The sequence below is a fragment of the Aotus nancymaae genome, unplaced genomic scaffold (genome assembly GCF_030222135.1).
Source record: "Aotus nancymaae isolate 86718 unplaced genomic scaffold, 86718_ANA_hifiasm-v0.15.2.pri h1tg000012l, whole genome shotgun sequence".
Taxonomy (NCBI): Eukaryota; Metazoa; Chordata; class Mammalia; order Primates; family Aotidae; genus Aotus; species Aotus nancymaae.
The window spans coordinates 26,064,678-26,085,669 of record NW_026988423.1 but is presented as its reverse complement, the minus strand read 5'-3'; the positions used below and the strand labels follow the sequence as shown (position 1 = coordinate 26,085,669).

At 46.9% G+C, this 20,992-nt stretch overlaps 1 protein-coding gene across 1 annotated transcript in view; it reads right to left on the bottom strand.

Annotated features, from left to right (window-relative positions):
• SORL1 (sortilin related receptor 1) overlaps positions 1-20,992 on the bottom strand; it is a 179,201-nt gene that overhangs the window by 144,577 nt on the left and 13,632 nt on the right. Inside the window, exons 2-4 of the mRNA XM_021671207.2 lie at positions 17,365-17,481; positions 9,039-9,164; positions 152-313 (exon numbers count right to left, since the gene is read on the bottom strand). Of these exons, the coding sequence (XP_021526882.2) occupies positions 152-313; positions 9,039-9,164; positions 17,365-17,481 (405 nt within the window). The remainder of the gene's footprint in view (positions 1-151; positions 314-9,038; positions 9,165-17,364; positions 17,482-20,992) is intronic.

Here is a 20,992-nt window from a genome sequence, read left to right as displayed (position 1 = left end):
CCCTGGTAAGTGAAATAGTAGCTACAAAGGCTAAGCTTGAGAGAAGGAGGGAGAGGCAGGAGGTGAGGTCACTCAGAGGACACATAATCCACACAGGCAGAGAAGAAAATTCCAGAAGCTCCATGCAATTGTGTTCCAAAAGCTCTCTTACCTGCTTGTTGGGGTGGGAGCTGTCGAAGCCCAAGAGAAGGTTGGATGCCTTACTGTGTAGGAGGAGATCAGCTGCCCGAAATGGGATGGAAAAGCCTTGGAGGGTGTTGCAGAAGTCAAACGTGATCCAGAGGTACTGGGCATAAGCATCTGCAAAGATGTACTGCAAGGGAAAGGAGGTAAGTTCAAAGCAGGCCCTGGCCAGAGCTGCCCAACACTCCCCTAAACCATAAGCGAGTCCACGCGAGTACACACATGTGCAGGGGCCAACTGGCACCAACAGGCACCATGGCCTTACAGGGCTTCCACAATGGCTTTCTCCCCATCTGATGGCAATAAAAAGACACTGGTGCACTCCAAACAAGGCTCAGCAAAAGAGGGGGCCTGGAGATGGACCAGGATGAAGCCACAAGGTAGGCTTGTTTAACTAGGTAATGAAGCTGGTCAAACCTTTCTACTTTTTCCTTTCAATGGAATTAGCAATTCCCATTCCCTAGTGGGTCACTCGGTCACAGTCAGAGGGTAGTTACTGGCATCTGGGACATAGAAGTCCTACTTTTCAGATCGGTTAAACACAGATGGGACGGCTGAGTCTCCCTGCCTCCTCCAAGCAGCTATGGGACATGGCTTTCTGGGAAAAGCACTAAAATCACTTCCATCTAAGAAGATAAGTTTCTCCTTCTTGCAGCTATGCTAGGTGACCGGCAACTCGGAGAACCAGGCTGCAACTGTGGTTGGCAGGCTCACTCTGGGGCAGAGCAGGAAGTAGCTCTGGTGAGCAGGGGCCTCATTTTAGCTTCTTCATGGATGAGTGAATCTGAACAAGTTAGACTGGTCAGTGGCTGTGGCTGAAAGAGTTCCCTGGGGAGGATGCAGGCAATACAACCTAACACATGCGTCCTACATTCCCACCACGGACCAGACACTTAGCAGCTACCACGAAAACCCAAGATGCCTTCCCTCAAGTAGCTCGAAATCTAACACAGGACACAGACATGTCCAGGGCTAACCATGCATTAAGAGAAAGTGAGGCTGAATGAGAAGCCATGACCAGAATCCTATGAGTGCCTCTCCAGATTGAGAGATGAGAAATGCTTCCATGGAAGAGGTGGGCCTTGAGGGGCAGGTGAGACTCCCACAGGGAAAGAACATTCCACATCTAGGGCAGTGTGGGTTTGGGCACAAAGGGGGAAAAGAGATACAGCATGGATTTGAGGACAGTCTTTTTTTATTTTTTTTGAGACAGGGACAGAGTCTCAGTCTGTTGCCCAGGCTCGAGTGAAGTGGCATGATCACAGCTCGATGCAGCCTTGACCTCCCCAGGCTCAGGAGATACTCCCACTCCAGCCCCCCAGGTAGCTGGGACTACAGGTGCGTGCCATCACACCCAGCTAAGTTTTTGTATTTTCTGTAGAAACAGAGTCTCGCCATGTTGCCCAGGCTGGTCTCAAACTCCTGAGCTCAAGCAATCAGCCTGCCCCGGCCTCCCAAAGTGCTGGGATTACAGGCATGAGCCACCGCACCCAGCCAACAGTCTTGAGGGCCTGAGAGAAATGACTGGAAAACAAGGCTGGGAAGCACAGACGATGTAAGGCCTCAAGGACACACCTGGTGAGACCCAGTAGCCAGTCCCAGCTCCTGCAAGAATGAGGAAGGCTCAGGAGATGATGAATCAGAAACTAGAGCAACAGGGACCTAGTTCCACCCACAGCCAGTCATTGACATCCTAGAAGTCCAGCAATCCAGCAGGATCAGCCCAGGAACACTTTCTCTAATGGACTCCACCTGACCCAGATCAACCTCCGGCTCTGAAACCTTTCAGTGCCACAGCCTCAGTGTGGACTTTGCCCTTGTCTCATGCTGCTTTCAGCCGTGCTCACTCCTTTTCATTTGCACTCTCTCCCCAAATCCAGACCATAAACTTCCCAGGAACATATTTTGTGGATTTGCTCTCTCATGTTTCCACTCCAGCATCTCAGGTAAATCTCTAAACTCTGTAGAAGCATCATTAAATCAAACTGGAAAAGGCAGTAAATGTTTTGAAAGCAAAAACTACAAGAAAATGCAATGTTATAAAAAACAATTATGATCCTAAGAGGATCATCATAATTTGGGGCATAAAAGTATTCCCTAGAAATAATGCAGTCCATCTTCCTGCTCCCAAACCACGTAGGTTGTCGGGGAAGGAACCATTCTCAGTCTGGAAAGATTTCCCCGGAAGTCTGTTCCATGGCTTCTGGCAGTCTCACTTTTGAGAATCTAAAAATCATGCAGCCAGTCATAGAATGTATTATTGTCCATGGTTATAGCTAAAGGTTTTCAAGAGCGCTTACCATGTGCCAGGCACCGAGCTAAAAGTTTGGCATGCCCTATCTCATTCAAGGTTCACAGTGACTCAGTGCTTTGGATATTACTATTATACACTGTCTTAATTATGAGGACACTGAGACTGAGAGTGGGTTACTGCCAACATGACGTAGGAATAGGCAGCATTGACATCAATATCTGGCTGGTTCACATCCCACCTAACAGCTCTTCTTCTAACAAAAAGGCAACATTTCCTAAACTTCATTCATAGGTCTTACCTTGCACTATTTAACTCATTTGTGTGCCCTCTCTCCTAATCCACAACACCTTCTCATTTCAACTCTCCATCCCCAGTCCCTGACCGTCTCAAGGCCTTCATTCTCCTCTGCTGGCTCCTTGGTCCTCCCCACTCCCTATGCTCACATAACCTCATTCTTCTTCCATCCTTTGCTGCTAACTTTGGCTTAATCCTTTCACAAAGCTTCAACTACTGCCCTTAAGAACAAGCATGGGGCCAGGTGGGGTGGCTCACACCTGTAATCCCAACACTTTGGGAGTCCAAGGTGGGTGGATCACTTCAGGTCAGGAGTTCGAGACTAGCCTAGTCAACACAGCAAAACCCCATCTCTACTAAAAATACCAAAAATTAGCTGGGCATGCCTGTAATTCCAGCTACTCAGGAGGCTGAAGCACAAGAATCATTTGAACCTAGGAGGCAGAGGTTGCAATGAGCCGAGATCACACCACTGCACTCCAGGCAGCCTGGGTGACGGAGTGAGACCCTGTGTCAAAAACAAAAGAATAAGCATGGCACGTCTTTCAAATTTATAGTCGAACCCCGACTTCTTACAGAGATTCCATTTTTGTTTTCCTTCTTTACCTTCTTACCATCTCCACTTTTGATGGGCCAAGATATTTTACTATGCACAGAACTGAGTTCTTCAAAACTTTCCCACCAAAATCCAATTCTCCCTCCCCGTGTCCCAAGTCCCCTCCCAGCTATGCCTTCTCCCAGCCCCACTACTCACAAGCAGAGAAGGGTTTTTACTCCAATCCCTCCCTTTGGCCCTCAGTCTCTATCAGCCACCAAACCTGTTTTGTTTTCCTTTAAAATCTTTCTGAAAATTTGTGCCTTCCTTCTTCCTCTCAGTGCTACTGGCATGGCGCATGTCTTTACTAGAGACTAAACAAAACCAGAGGCAGGCAATGGGTTTTCTTCATCCTGGTGTCTTCCAGGACCTAAATGAAATGCTTAGAGGGTGATACGAGGTTTGGTTGAGCGACTGAGCAAATTCACCACTACACTGCCACAATAGTTCCCTTTCTAGACTTTTCTCTAATCTTTCCCTGCTAAAAGGGAAAGTCATGAATATTGCCGGAAGACACATTTCCCTAAAGGACACTATTCATTTACTCCCCTACTCGAACACACTTTACTGGCCCCCTTCAGCCCTCAAGGCAAAAGACAATCTCCATCTTCAGACCAGGCGTGTTTGACATTGCACAGCAGCTCAATAAAAACTCTCCACCACCGAGAAATGAATCTCCTCGCTGTCCTGCACAGAAACCACATGTTGGCACTTTGCAGATGCCCTTCTCCCACTTAAACTCTCCTGCCAGCTCTGCTCTACCTACTGCGGTCACATGCCCATCCTTGAAGCTAGTATCTAATCCTAAGTCCCTCATGAAGACTTGACTTCTATGATCCAACCTCATTTAATTCCCCTAGCTCTAATTATATGTAGGTTCCATTCGACACTTGAGCACATGGTACTTCATGCTGTGATACAAAGGGTCACATATGCACATGTCAGGAAGACACAGAGTATTTTACTCTGACTTTTAAGTCCCTGTGCTCCCTGGCTATCAAGTTTACTGGAGGCCAACCCTACAGACTGACCAAGAGCTGACTTACAAGGTGCTTCCCAAACTATGCAATTTCAGGAGTGCCTTTGTGTACCCCAATCTCTCCAACCCTGTTTGCAGTCACTTACTATTCCAGAGGAGCTTCCTCTTTTGATTTATAGCTATGTTTTCTCTGCAAATACAAATACCTCTGGAAAGAAAACAAACTAAGCCCAGATTTATCCACAGTCTATCAGCATAAGTGACTTTCTCCAGTTTCAAGTGGAGAAACCAAGAGTACAATGGGAGGAGGAAGGGCAGAGAAGGCAATGAAGGAACTTCCCTCTAGAAGATGGGAATGGAACTTTACCTAGGACCAACGCTGCCTGGAAAAAGGCAGGACTGGCTCTTGCTTTTGCTGAGGCAGAGGCTGTGAAACCTAACTGTACATTTAGTGGCCTTTTGTAAAAAGCACCAGATATGCAGTGGCAAACGCCTGTAGTCACAGCTACTGGGGGAGGCTGAGACAGGAGGATCACCTGAGCGCAGGAATTTGAGGTTACAGTGAGCTATGATTATATGGCAGAGCAAGACCCTGTCTCTATTATTTAAAAGAAAATCAATAAGTAAGTAAATAACAGAACACTAGACACATATCAATACTGTCTGACCAATCTCAGGGGCCCACAATGTTGGTGGAAGTACCAGGTGGCCAGCACTGCACAATGGTTCAGGGCAGCACACAGGGGACCAAGAAGGTAGTGGGCTGCTGACTAATGCAAAAATAGACCCAAAACTCATATGGGCCCACAAGCACTCCATCTCCATCACAAGGCAAAGTCTTCGGTCTGGAGCTGGATGCCGCACTAGCACTTTTTCTCCCCTTCCACAGACACTTGTGCTCTTGGACATCCACATTGCCCTTTCCTGACATCTCAACCTTTCTGAGCAGCTGCTAACATTCATTTCAACCATTTCAAATAGTCCTTGGCAGCTCACATTTTCACCTGGGTGATCTGCCTAGGCTGAGCACCCTGCTGTTGATAGCAAGGCACCCAGCCTTGTGTGATTTTTCTCAGGAAGTGGTAGGTCTGGTGGGGCAATTTGCCTTCCAGGGGACAAAGGCAAAAGCAATCAGCACTGTAAGACTCACCATTTCCTTCCTGAGAGTGTGGAGGGGTGGTGAGGAGCAGCCTTCTCTGGGGAATTAGAACTGTCTACAGAGAATGCTGCCTGCCTAACCCACTCAGCCTTTTCCAGGCCTGAGGTCCAACTGTCAACAAATTCTCCAAGAAGGCAGCCTCTTTTCTTCTGACTTCTCCATCCCCACCAGCTCCAAAGAATATCCAATTCACTCATGAGAATCTAAGATGCACCACTCGAAGGTAGACAGCACTTGGGCTGCAAACATGTCACCCCCATTCCACTGTGCAGCTCCTAAACTACTTTATTGCAATCACCCTCCAGTTTCCCCTTGCTCTGGCCCCAAACACCACGGCCCCGGCTCTGCTTCTTCTCCAGACCCAGTGCTTCCAAAACCCCAGTCCTCTGCCTACACTAACCCTCCTCCCTCTAAGTCCAAAACATCATCTCTCCTGTCTTCTGACTCTTCAGACTTGTGGTCTTAGCAGTTGCTCACCACAACCTGTGACAAGCAGGAAGGAAGCCGGAACCTACCTAGAGACATCTGTGCACTATGTAAGAAGCTGGGGAAGAGATGGAGCCTACTTATAGACATCTGTGCTCTATAGAAGGAGCTGAGGAGGAGGAGATGGAGCCTGCCTATAGACATGTGTACACTATGGGAGGAGCTGGGAGGAGGAGATGGGGCCTGTCTATAGACATGTGTACACTATGGGAGGAGCTGGGGAGGAGGAGATGGAGTCTGCCTATAGACATGTGTGCACTATGGGAGGAGCTGGGGAGGAGGAGATGGAGCCTGCCTATAGACATGTGTACACTATGGGAGGAGCTGGGGAGGAGAAGATGGAGCCTGCCTATAGACATGTGTACACTATGGGAGGAGCTGGGAGGAGGAGATGGAACCTGCCTATAGACATGTGTGCACTATGAGAGGAGCTGGGGAGGAGGAGATGGAGCCTGCCTATAGACATGTGTGCACTATGGGAGGAGCTGGGGAGGAGGAGACGGAGCCTGCCTATAGACATGTGTACACTATGGGAGGAGCTGGGGAGGAGGAGACGGAGCCTGCCTATAGACATGTGTGCACTATGGGAGGAGCTGGGAGGAGGATATGGAGCCTGCCTATAGGCATGCGTGCAACATGGCAGGGGGTGAGGAGGAGGAGATGAAGCTGAAAAGAAAGATTCTCAACGGATGACAGGGCATTTTCGAGGCCACAACCTCTGCAAGAGTGAGCTCTGAGACAATGTGTAAATATTGTAATCATCATCACCATCAGATAAGTACAACCTGATAAAGTGAGAAATCCTGGTGTTATTAGGTTGATGCAAAAGAAATTGCGGTTTTGATCATTACTTTTGGTAATATTTGATTAGGTTTTTTTCAAATTTAATTATTTAAATTGGTATAATATTACACATATTTATGGTGTAGAACATAATGTTTGAAAGCATACATACACTGTGTAATGGTTAACTCTGGCTAATTAACAAAGGCTTTCCCTCTCATAGTTATTTTTGTGTGAGAACACAATATCCACTCTGTATTTCCAAGCATGCAATACATCAGCAGGTGTTATTTGATTCTTGAGAGACAGGGGGCATACGGATCCATCCACAGAAGAGGCAGCTATGAGCTGGACCTGGGCATGGCTCCCCGCCTCACGGAGGAGCGAAGGGCAAGACAAGTAGCAGGCCCACCCACCTCTGGGAGTCCCAGGGACCAGGACTCCGGGCAACACTGCAATGGGGCACAAAGGCCGGCTGGCCTGTCTATGAGGCCAATTCCCTCCAACAATTTCCTCCCTTGCTTTTCATCTCAGAAGGAAAAATTACTCTGTCACCCTGGAGTTAGATTAGAAAGGGAAGTTTGCTCCTAACTGCCATTCCACTCTGAGATTATCAGGCGGAGCTGATATTTTAACAAGTATGTACCAGTAATGACCATTCCAGTTGTTAAAAAAACAACTGCTCTGTACCACCTGGTCAACAGCCACTGCCCTGAAACCCTTAAGTGGTCCCTCCTAAGCCCCCACCACATACACTTTCCACGGCCTGGTCCCTTCCCCAGGACCTCCCGAAAATCCAGCAACTCAAAAGTTAATGCATGGCCCAGCAGGGGACATCCAGGATCCAGCCTCCTCCAGACAGGATTTGTTCTGATTGGTCACTGCCCAAGCCACACCAGTTGCTAAATATTTTGAATGCAGCCCTTGCTAAGAGACCTCAAGCAACCTGAGAAGCCAGCACTAGGGACTAGAAGGAGGACCCTGTAGATCTTGCTTGCTTGTTCCTTTCTGGATAAGCAAAAGCTTTTGCTGCTAGAAAGTTTCTCTCAGTTTTTCTACTAAGGGTCTTTCCCCAGAAGATCTGGCCTAGAAACAAACAAGGTAACACAAGAGTGGGGAAGAAAGCAATGAAATACAACTCTCCGAGCTAAGAGCTACCTAACCGGCAAGAAAGTCTTGCAGGCTGCTGAGTTCCAGCCCTCCCGCCTCCACCTCCCTGGGGCCCAGGGTCAACGCTTCCTCCAAATCAAATTGCCTAACAAGAAACAAAGCCCCCAGGCCAGCCAGCTGGGAAAACAAAGCAGGAGGCATAGCAATATCTGCTGCCTTGGTTTTCTTTTCCACATCAGTATAGGTTCAGAGGCAGGGGGAAGAGGGGTGCACCAACACACACACACAAGCACACACATGCACACAGTTACCCACACGCACACAAGCACACACATACACAGGTACTCACATGCAGACAAGCACACACACACAGATACCCACACACACCCAAGCACACACACACAGGTACCCACACATACACACAGGTACCCACACATGCACACAAGCGCATACACACACACACAGATACACACACACCCAAGCACACACACACACAGGTACCCACACGTACACACGGTACCCTCACATGCACACAAGCACACACACACACACACACACAGGTACCCACACGTACACACGGTACCCCCACATGCACACAAGCACACACACACACACAAGTACCCACATGCGCAAAAGCATGCACATGTACACAGGTACCCCCACACGCATACAGGTACCCACACACACAAAAGCATCCACACAGGCACCCACATGTGCACAAGCACACACACGCACACAGGTACCCACATGTGCACAAGCACATACACACACAGGTATCCACATGCACACAAGAATGCACATGCACACATAGAAGCACACAGGCAGGCACATTGATAGTGTCTTGGAAAACATGAATTAGACTGCAAGGTCAGTCCCAGTGTAGCTGGAAACATGTTTGCCATCTGCGAGTTGGGCAAGGTATTATAATAGTTGGCTGATTTTCTGTGGTTTAACCTGCCATTGTTTGTCTAGAAATCCTGCCTGACAGGTACTTGGCCTGCCTAATTGTGCACAGACCCACCTTGAGAATAGCAGTCTGTCACAAACACCCAGGTTAGCACAAAAACAGTCACTAGTCACCAGCCATGCTGCAAAGATCACAGAGAATGCCGTCTCCTAGCTCCCCCTTCAGTACGGCAATCTTCCCAAAACCCCATCCTGTGAAGTCAGGACAGGTGGGATGGCCATTCCTTACCCGCTTGTTGTCCGCAGGGCTGTGGTAGAACTGGGCAATCACAGCTTCATTCCTGTTTCCCACACCAAAGTTTAATTTGTCTGAAATTTTCTTGAATGATTTTCCATAGTCATAAGACACGTACACCTGGAATATAGAGAAAAGGAGAAGAAAAAGAAAGAGTTCATGAGAAAATGGCAGAAAGATCTCTTTCAAACATCCCATCCTGGATCATGAATACGGCTCCCATTAGGTCCCAGATAGGAAATTACAGACGTTACCAGACAACCCACAAAGGTGAGGCAGGGCACCTATATGTCTGTCCCCAAGTAGGTAGCAGCAGAAAGCATGGGGGCCCTGTAGTCCCTGCTGCCTGGAATACACAGGTCTCTTTTCTGAAGCCAAGGCAAGTCCCTGGAGCAGGAGACAAATGATAGAAACAATAATAACTGCCTCACCATGGCCGAGTTAAGTGTTAAACAAATTACATCCAGAGGCAGAGAGAATGCGGCTAGCTGAGGGAAATGGAGTTGAGGATTTGCTTTGCCATCTGTTGAACTGTCCCCAGAATGTATCTAATGCTTCATCCTTCTGCTGGGAAGTTCTGTTCTTACACCATTCCATACAGAAGAAAAGAAAACCCTCATGGGTCTCCATCACGTAGCCCAAGAGACAGAAATGAAAGGGTGCTGAGTGACGTGAAAATACTGGGAGCAGAATCCCTTCTCCAGCACTGTGTTTTATAACTCTGTAGGACAGGACATGGTAACAGCAGCAGAATCCACAAGTGTGCCAATCCTATTTGTTTCTCTACTGCATCCCAGTTTCTGGCTATGAGGTCATGACAGTGACAAAACATAAGAATGTTTGTCATTAACTGAGTGCTTGCTATGTGAAGATAAAGTACTGACCTCTTCAAATGAATGAGCTCAGGTAACTCAACAGTCCTGCATGGCAAGTGCAATTATTAAAACTGTTTTACAGATAAGACATCAGAGGCTCATGAGGTTAGTACCCTGCCAAGGTAACACAGAAAGGAAATAGCAAAGTGGAATTCTGACCTAAGCTGCCTGCCTCCAGAGCCAGAGGTCTCAAGGCCATTATCACTGCAAGTAACAAATAAGAGAATGAAGGTCTCAGATGTTTCATACCTACCTGTGAGATACGAAATATAATTAATATAATCAGTGGGTTAAAAACAAGCCCGATAGATGAATATATTAATAACAACTTAGTTATTTTTCAAATGATCATGGAAAGGGGACTGGAACAAGCACTAAAGAAAAACGAGGCCAGGTGCAGTGGCTCACACCTGTAACCCCAGCACTTCGGGAGACTGAGGTGGGAGGATGGCTTGAGGCCAGTAGTTTGAGGCCAGCCTGGGCAACAGAGTGAGACCCTATCGCTACAAAAAAATACAAAAATTAGCCTTGCATGGCAGGTTGTGCCTGTAGCCCCAGATAGTTGGGAGGCTGAGATGGAAAGATCGCTTAAGTCCAGGAGTTTCAGGTTGCAGTGCGCCATATCACACCACTGCACTCCAGCCTGGGTGGCAAAGCAGGGGAGGGGAGGGGAGGGCTGGGGAGGGCCAGGGAAGGCCGGGGAGCGGAGGAAGGGCAGGTGAATTCCAAGTAGGGCAGGGCGTATTCCCATCCTTGCTCATCTGAGTTAACAGCAAACCTGTTTTTAGGGTTCCACGTGAGCCAGGTATTGTCTAGACACCAGACAGACAAAGACTAATAAAAGACATAATTTTTAGACACAATGGGCATGTAAACATGTAAATGTTTATAAACAACACCCTATGTAAACACAAGGTATGTAGAAAGGGAATAGAGAGCACATGCAGGTCTTTAATGCTTACTAGATGTCAAGGTTAGAAGAGGCCAAGACAGAGCCTCTGCTTTTATCTGGGTCACAGTGGAAGAAACTATTAGAACACACAGTATGTGTTCCCAACTACCAGATACACAGTAAGGGGCTGCCACAAAAGCAGCTTCAGAAATTGTGCAGGCTGAGAGTTCACAGATAATCTGAGTGGGTAAAACGATAAAGCAGCACTTTCTCACTTCTACTCTGCTGGCCAAGAATGGACATTAGTGTCCTGGTTAGGTTCAAACATCACATGGAACAAAATAATGGCTTCTCGAGAAGGGAACTAAGGCACCTTTGAGCTCTGACATCCCATAATTTGATAACCCATCATGATGTATTTCTTCAGGGGCACAAAAGTGATAGTTTACATTAAGGTAGCATTTTTCAGTATGCAATACTCCTTCACAAACGTTCTCTCTTCATCTGAAAAACTGGAGTTAGTCTCACCTTTGTCTCTTTCAGTGTACCTGGAGCATAGCAGGTACTCAACAAAGATTTCTAGAATGAATCAATATCATTATAAACCAAACAGCAAGTAAACAAATGTGATAAATAAATGAATAAAAGAGAATGAACTGAATGAATCAGTGTGACTAAGAGATTTCCATTTAATAGATAAACAAAAACTAAGATTCCCAGAAATGAACAGCTAGCCCTGGGTCATAACACTAGTAAGAGACAAACCTATGACAGTTTCTTCCAATTCCACATCCAGTTGTCTTTCTATCCTACAAGTTAACTTCCAGGAAAATGTTCTCTTCTCCGTCTTAATGTTTCTGTGCTAAGTAGGAAGGTCATAGACCAGATCTACAGGCCAAGCACTGGAAGGAGTGCTGGCCAACAGAGAGAAAAGACCCAGGCTAACCAAGTAGGGAGCCTTCCTGAGATTCTCAGCCATGCCACTGCCATCATGCACAAGGAGGTAAAACCATCTTCACTATCAAAGAGCCCTTCCTTACTTCTCACCTACAAACAAAATCCATCTCTTTGGGTCTGCTACTTAATAGAAGTGAAAAGCAAGTATGTAAGAGTCCATCCTCTGCCTGAAGGCCATCATAAACTGCTCATCGACTTTCCTTCCCTTGGCCAGGTTGAAAAATTCCAACATGACATTTTTATCCTATCTTCATAATTCTTACTTCTTTCTCTTCCCGAACCCCCCCCACCCGACCCCCCACCTACCAAGGAGACAGGGTCTTGCTCTATCACTCAGGCTGGAGCACAGTAGCATGATCACAGCTCACTGCAGCCTTGACCTCATGGGGTCAAGCAATCCTCCCACCTCAGCCTCCTGAGTAGCTGGGATTACAGGCAGGCACCACCATGCCCAGCTAATTCTTTGTATTTTTTGTAGAGACAGGGTCTCACCATGTTTCCTAGGCTGATCTCCAACTCCTGAGCTCAAGCAATCTGCCCACCTCGGCTTCCCTAAGTGCTAGGATTACAAGCTTGAGCCACTGCGCCCAGCCCTTAATTCTTATTTCTAATTAACAAAGACTATAAGCTCCATAGAACAAAGACCATGCTCAAGGCTGGTGCACAGTTGTCCACCTTCCTCCACATTGAACAGCCCAGAAAAGGCCTCTGCCAGTGAGCAGTTAACTCAAGCGGATTGATGGTTCCATGGCCTCATACTGTACCCCGACTTGAGCTTTCCTTTCTAGCTGTCTTTTCTTCATGGCAGCATCATGCTGCTGACTCACGGTCCAGTACAATCTCCAGGTGAATTTGAGAGAACACCTGGACTCACTCATCTTGTGCTTCTAACTGGTTTTTCATCCAGACAGAATTTCTGCACTGAATAGTCCTCTCTGACCTCAATATGACGCTACTCCCTAAAGAGCAAAATAGCTGCCAGACACAGTGGCTCACACCTGTAATCCTAGCACCTTGGGAGGCTGAGGCGGGCAGATCACGAGGTCGAGAGATCAAGACCATCCTGGCCAATATGGTGAAAGCCCGTCTCTACTAAAAATACAAAGATTAGCTGGGCGTGGTGGCATGCACCTGTAGTCCCAGCTACTCAGGAGGCTGAGGAAGGAGAATCACTTGAACCCGGGAGGCGGAGGTTGCAGTGAGCCAAGATCATGCCATTGCACTCCAGCCTGGTGACAGAGTAAGACTGTTAAAAAAAAAAAAAAAAGGAGCAAAATAGCACAGGGGAGGAGTTACTAAACTGCCCACAGTTGCTGGTTAGATCCTTTGTTACTTACAAAGATGGTCCTTCAAAATGAGTGATTTTAAATTCTTTCCCTTATACTTCAAAACTATATAATAATGAAGAGGAGGGGAAAGGGAAAAACAGACAATGGCTAAAATGTACAGAAAACATCTCCACATCTGGCACTGTTCTAAGTACTTTACGGCAATGTTCTCAAACTGTAATATGCCCACAGACACTGGTCAAATGCAGGTTCTGATTCAAGAAGTCTGAGCGGGACCTGAGATTCTTCATTTTTAACCAGCTCCCAGGAAATCTCCAAGGGCTGATCCACAGACCACCACCACCCTTTGGGTAGCAAGGTTTAACAAGCACCATCTCAGTGAGAGAGGAGGCCAAGAGAAGGTACATCACCTGGCCCAAGGTCAGATTGCTAATGAATGGCACATCCCGGATTCCAGCCCAGGTGTTCTGATCTCAGAACCTGTGCTCAGCTAGACACCAGCCTCCCACTGTTAGCAAGAACTGACACTGCTCCCCAGTCAATATCATGCACAGCACGTATTTTCCCTGGTTGATTCTTTTCTTTTCTTTTTTTTTTTTGAGACAGGGCCTCACTGTCACCCTGGCTGGAGTACAGCAGCGCGATCTCAGCTCACTGCAACCTCTGCCTTCCAAGTTCAAGTGATTCTCCTACCTCAGCCTCCTGAGTAGTGAGGATTACAGGCTTGTACCACCATGCCTGGCTAATTTTTGTATTTTTAGTAGAGACGGGGTTTCACCATGTTGGCCAGACTGGTCTTGAACTCCTGGCCTCAAATGATCCACCTGCCTCAGCCTTCCAAAATGCTAGGATTACAGGTGTGAGCCACAGCAACCAACCCTGGTTGATTCTAATCTTCCGGTGGACTCTACCTCTGTACAGCTCTTCAGCCAATTATGTTGCACCTGAGCACTTTCTAAATCTAGTACTTTGTAAAATACGTCATGAGAGAGCAGAAACAAAGAGTCAGGACAAGTTGAGATAAACAACATCTATTGTTTCTTTTATCGATTTATCGCAGGACAGGTGGGTCCTGCAGGAGCCGTTCTCTTCATGGAATCACACTGGCTTCAACTCCATCAGTGGATGATGATTCATTTTTCTTCCCTGTTTAAGAGCCAGCCTTTCTGGATTCCAGCTTCCACAGCCATCCCTTTTTAGAAACTGAATATGCATGACCTTGGCCTCTCACCAACACCCACACAGTTCCTGATTTGTTTAGGTTCTTTCCCTTCTGAATTGCTGATGGGACCTTACAAACCATGCTCAGTCTTCTTTAAAGAGAATTTGGATTGTTATTACTCCAACTCTGAGTCATGATTTCTTTTCACATTAACTTTTCACATCATGCATCTCAGTTGCATCGCCAACCCTAATACGGTTTGTATACAGAGGAAGGCCATTTCTGCCATCCCTATTTATTAACTCAGGGCATTGTGTTTCCTTCCCATTTAATTTATCTCCCATTTCTTTCTTTCTTTCTTTCTTTTCTGAGACGGAGTTTCGCTCTCGTTGACCAGGCTTGAGTGCAATGGCACAATCTAAGTTCACTGCAGCTTCCCAGGTTCAAGTGATTCTCCTGCCTCAGTCTCCTGAGTACTTGGGATTACAGGCACACACTACCACAACCAGCTAATTTTGTATTTTTAGTAGAGACAGGGTTTCTCCATTTGGTCAGGCTGGTCTCAAACTCCCGACCTCAGGTGATCTGCCCGCTTCGGCTCTATCTCCTATTTCATTCCACAATAGTGTATCTCACTTCAAATGTTCAATGGGCTCTTACTCAGAAACACCCAAATATACAGAGAGAGCAAGAGTTGGGTTTCAATAGACTGGCAATACTTAGGGCGACAAACCATCCAGGTTCACTCAGAACTAAGGGAGGATCCCAGGATGTGGGGCTTTTAGTGCTAAAACTCAGACAAGTTGGTCACCCTACTAATACCACATCCTCACTCACTGAGTACACAATTAGGCCTTGATTCTCATCAGTCCCGACTTTCCCACTGACACACTGAATGACCTCATGCAAGTCTCTTTACGCCCCTTGGCTCCTGTTTGTCCAGCAAAACTATAAAACAATACTTAAGGTCTTTATCTACAGCATAAAAAATGTTGTCTGGATGAAGTTTTTTTTAATACATAAAAATTCCAAGAAGGATTTCTCAACACAGTATAGCACAGTACACATAACTCCTGTGCCCAGGAGGGATGCCCATGGGCAGTGACTATACACAGGTGCCTATGAAGAGTCTCACAGAGCCAAAGGCATTCTTTTCTATTTTTTGCTTTACTTTTTCTAGAGAGAGGGTCTCGCGGTCACTCAGGCTGAAGTACAGTGGCACAATGATAGGTTACTGCAGCCTCGAACTCCTTGGCTCAAGGGATCCTCCTGCCTTAGCCTGCTGAATAGCTCGGGCTATAGGAGCAGGCCACCACACCCAGTCACCAAAGGCATTCAGACACAGCTGTCTGTGGTGGCCACAGCTGTAACTTGCACAACCTAATCACATTTATAAATGGGCCGAAGTCATTGCCCCAAACAAGTCTAGCCCTGCCCTGGAGCACTATACCCAGACTGGCCAGCAGCAGTGGTAGTTCCCCACACACCACACTCAGAAGCCACCCCGGGCAAAGTCACGCATTATGACAGCCAGCCCTTATTCGGTCCTCCTTGTCTGTGGCTGCCCTAATTCAGCTCCCTGGAAACAGCCCCTGGGACAACCTACCATCACCTGCTTCTCAACATACCCAACCCAGACAGTGGATATAGCAAGGGACCTCACAGAGACCAAATCTGCATTCAAGAATTGTAAGTGTATCCTTAAGGCTAATGTGAAAGTGCTGGCAAATTCATCAGAAGGTTCCCCCAGACAGAATGCAGGGTGACCAAAGCTCTAGAGCATGGTGTTCTGCCCACAGCCTCAGGCTGCCACAGCATCAGACCCCAGGGCAAAGCAGGGGCTGTTCCTCTTTCGCACAAGGAGGAGTTGGGAACACATGCCGCAGACCTGAGACCAGCAGTTGGGCCAGCGCTGGCCCTTACATGTGTTTTACTTGGCTCACACAGTGTCTGTAGAAACTATACACTGGCTGCCAACTTGTAAGACTCAGCAGTTTTCACATGAAACTCCAGACCTCTGGGTTTCTCTGGAAAACCAGAAGATCTGGCAACACTGGGCCCTGCATCCTGCATGGCAACCAGAGCCTGGAGCTGACAAGCAATGCCCCTCAGGAGCATTGCTTCTCCAGGTCCCCAAAGACCCTTCCCCTTCCCCACACCTATCAAACACGGAGACCAAGTATCCATTACTACATTCAAATTACAATACAGGTGAATGTTTCTTGAACCTGCATCTCCATCAAAAGTGGAAACGAGATCTATTGTCCAAGAAGGCCATAGACTTCAAGAAAAATGGGAGAAACCCTATTTCTTTGTGGAAGTAAAGAGTATCATAATAGCCACACCTGTAGTCTCAACACTTTGAGAGGCTGAGGCAGGCAGATCATTTGAGCCCAGGAGTTTAAGACCAGCCTGGGCAACATCTCTACCAAAAATATATATATAAATACGAAAATTAGCCAGGCATGCTGGTGTGCACCTGTAGTTCCTGCTACTTGGGAGGCTGAGGTAGGTGGGAGAATGGCTTGAGCCCAGGAGGTGGAGGTTGCAGTGAGCCAAGATCACACTACTGTAACCACCCCCCTCCAAAAAAGAGTGTTGTAAACTTGAAGGTGGCTTTGTTCCTGTTCTTTACCTACCTGGTCTCCCAAAGGCCTTTGAGTTTGTAACCCTTGGCATCTTGTGTCTTTAAAGTACCTAACCTACTAAATGTTGTAATAGCCAGCTATAGAAACTAAGAATATTAGAGAATCAGTTTCAACAGCTCATCTCACTATAATGAGTTATAAGAAACCAGCATATGGGAAAGGCCAATTTGATTCCATCTGGCTCAGCTGCAGGCAGGCAGCTCTGCCCAGGAAGGCATTTCTGGTATTTTCTTGGGCAGATGCAACAATGCAGTCCATACGCTGTTACTTCCCAAAGGTGATCACACATTGCATGGATCTGTTTGCAACACTGACTGCACCTCCCTGTGTTCAGCAGACAAGGGATATATTATTTTCTAGAATATCTTCCCTGTCATACAATTCATCCCATCCATGTTCCAATTACCCACTACTTTTTCTGGTACAATAATCCCAGTGGATCAGAAAAGGGCATGTTGATGGCACCAAGGTGTGCCCAGAGCCAACACAGTACTTACATCACCGCTCTTGGGCCTCGCCAATGCCAGGCTATCTCGGGCCAAGGCCACAATCACGTTGCTTTTCTCTCCAGCCCAGTGCACCACCATCTGATTGTGGGAATCATTCAGACTAACCTGAAAGAGATCAATATAGGAATTAGGACCCACGATAAGTGATGGCCACACACATTCTAAATCAAGACTCTTTCCTCCTTTGTCAAGCAGAAATGATTAAGATTCTGACACCTAAAGCATTTGGGCCAAGGTGGCCTATTTCCCTCCTACCTCAAGTATATTCTGTCACACTCAACTTCCCCACAAAGAAATATGAGTCCCCTGCTATTTTGGATGTAAACAGATTGTAGAAACTCTTCTTGGACTCGCATAACCAAGTCCTTTGATTATTGTTATCCTTTACGATAACAATAAGATTATCATATACCAATAAGCACTGGTAAGATTTTAAACCAAAGCATGGAAACATTGACCTTGTTCAAAAAAAATTCACAGGCCAGAAAGACCACATACTTTTCAAACTTCTGTTCAAACTATGTTTTCTCTGGCTTGGTGGTACTGTTATTCACTTTTAGCTGGTAATGAGAAATGAGAGAAGTATCATTGTAAAGCATTTCAAAGTTATTTTTGAAGTATCTCAAATAAGGAAATATTTTAGTTCTCAGACTTTTAGATTTTTTAAACCAATAAAATAAAAATGAGAAGGCCAACAGAAGACTGGCTGGCAACTTCTATCCTGCCAAGTAAGGACATAGTAAAAACAAGACTAGCTAGTCTCTCAATCTCTTTCCTCTGCTTCCTGAGGACACCGTACACTCTTGTCCAGACTGTGAGGCAGGAGGTATGGCCTGGGACTGAGTTCCAGCAGGTGGAATGTGAAAGAAGTCATCAGGGCCACTATCAGCCTGGTCCCGACACAATCCTGTTTTCTTTCCCCATCTGCAGGCCACATTCAGAGGACTCCAAAGCCCAGAGGAGGACAGAGCAGCAGACAGAAGGAGCCTGAATCCCAGAGGAAAGGCCCTCCACTAATCAGTAACATTCATCCTGCACTTCTCATAACCAAGAGCTTCAGCTCAGCCACACCGCTGAGCCTTTGGGATTTGTCTGTTACGCAGCTCACCCTACAGAGCAATATGACCACTATCTACAGTCACTGTCATTTTTTTAAAGATGTTTTAACACTGAAAACTGAGGAAGGATATAATCTCAGAAAAAAGAACAGTTGTTTCAGCCAGGCGCGGTGGCTCACGCCTGTAATCCTAGCACTTTGGGAGGCCAAGGTGGGCAGATCGCTAGCTCAAGAGATCGAGACCATGGTGAAACCCCGTCTCTACTAAAAAATACAAAAATTAGCTGGGCGTGGTGGCGCACACCTGTGGTCCCAGCTACTCGGGAGGCTGAGGCAGGAGAATTGCTTGAACCCAGGAGGCGGAGGTTGCAGTGAGCCAAGATTGCGCCACTGCACTCCAGCTGGCACCTGGCAACAGAGCAAGACTCTTGTCTCAAAAAAAAAAAAAAAAAAACCAGTTGTTTTGCTATATGCAAAACCACATTACTTTTATTTTCTTATTTCACCGTTGGCTGATGGACATCTGTCTGAGGTCGGTATTTGAACCCCTGAACCATACATTCCACCCACTCTGTGGAAAACAAAGTCACGACAGGAATAACAAAAATTCTGAGAACTGGTCAGATATGGTGGCTCAGGCCTATAATCCCAGCATTTGGGGAGCTGAGGTGGGCAGATCACCTGAGGTCAGGAGTTCAAGACCCGCCTGGCCAACATAGTGAAACTCGTTTCTACTAAAAATACAAAAATTAGCCGGGCATAGTGGTATGCACCTGTATTCCCAGCTACTCGGGGGACTGAGGCAGAAGAATTGCTTGAGCCCAGGAGGCAGAGGTTGCAGTGAGCCGAGATCGAGCCACTGCACTCCAATCTGGGTGATAGGGCGAGACTCAGTACCAAAAAAAAAAAAAAAATTTTGAGAGGTGGTCCAACACTCTGAAGCAGGACAACGCCCTGAAACCAGGAGCACAGGCTGCCTCTCTTGCTGAGTGATATCTGAGAAAAGCCTATTCTACCAGCCTTCTCAACCTCAGCTGTCTCAGGCACGCGTCTCAGGCACGCGTCTCAGGCATACGTGGAAGGAAATCAAGCTTCTGGGACTCCAGCCTGCACAGTCCACCCCACCCATGAGCAAGGCTCTGAATGATGACAGTTCAAGCCTGGGCCCACCTGCCCTCCGAGCTGTCTTCTTATCAAGGCTCTGCAGCAGAAAACCCACAGCTCCTTTCTCCTTCTCTTGCTTCCTCCCCACATCACACTCAAACTTTCCCCACCCACTCCTTGAGGTGCTCTAAGACGTCATCAGGGAGAAGAGAAACACCTGTGCCACATACTTGGCCAGCAAAAGGACAAAGCAGCTAATCCTTAACCATGTTACTTGGGGTTTTAAATACCTGCATTTAATTTGATCCAGAATCAAACACTTTTTGAAAAACATTTGAAAGCCAACCTTACTTTAAAGAGAAGGACCTAGGAAAATATGTCCTTCCAAAATTTATCTTCTCACTCTCAGACAGTTAAGTCCAGGCAAGCATCAACAGAGAAGTGCAAATAAGAAAGAGAAAGTGAATAAATTCTTTAACCCAGAATGCTACAAAGAGAAAGCAACAAAAGGAATCTCCTTCAGTCGCTGAAGTCTTCCCTTTTCCTCCTCTCTCTTTCCACCCCAATCCTCTGGATGAATCTGGAGATCCGACGCTCACAGTGCTGGTGCCCTGGGAATCCCCGCTAAAAGTTCCCTCCCCTCCCGAAACATATGCACCCTTGAAGTGTCATAGTTTTCTAGGAACCTAGAAAAAAATTCACTCATGTTCCCCTGGGATCTGGGATAAAAAGTCCTCAAATATTCAACTTGGGCATCCTCAAAGATGACCTCGAAATGCTCCCTCTGGCAGGTAACACTCAGATAATGCTTTGAGCAGGCTGCAAAACTTTCAGTAATCAGAGTGGGCAAGAGGTCTGAAGATAACTTGCTGAATTCAATCTACTCAGAAGACAGGAGATTTATTAGACTCCCTTACTAATCCTAAGGCAGGTGAAAGGTGAGAAGAGCACCAACGGCAAGCCTCAAAACATCCAAGGGCTTTTCTACAAAGAAAACCTCTAGGAGGCAAGCCTGGTAAGACACCTGTGTGTTTTCTTTTTTGCTGTTGTTTTCTATTTGTTTGGTTTTTCTTTTAGAAAAGCCTTTTTTTATTAGGTGTCCCTTTTACTCATAAGAACAGACTGCAAAGGGGCAGCCCAGTAGGAGGATAAAATCCCTGGCAAGAAATGACTTGTACGAGGGCCACCAGGCACTCGCAGGAACAGCTCAGCTCCTTTGCTTGGCGAGATGTCAGGCACATCCTGGTCATGAGAATAACTCCCTGGTGAGTCCCAGCTGATCCCCAAGGCAGCCCAGGTGCCCATCCCCCCACAGCAGACCTAGTTGCAGGAATCAGGAATCCTGCAGGACATGGGAACCAGCAGGCAGGCTGGCGGGAGGTAAATTTTATTATCGCCAAGACATGCAATCTACCCTATGGCCTCACGTTCCTCCTCTGTCTCCACCCTGCCCCC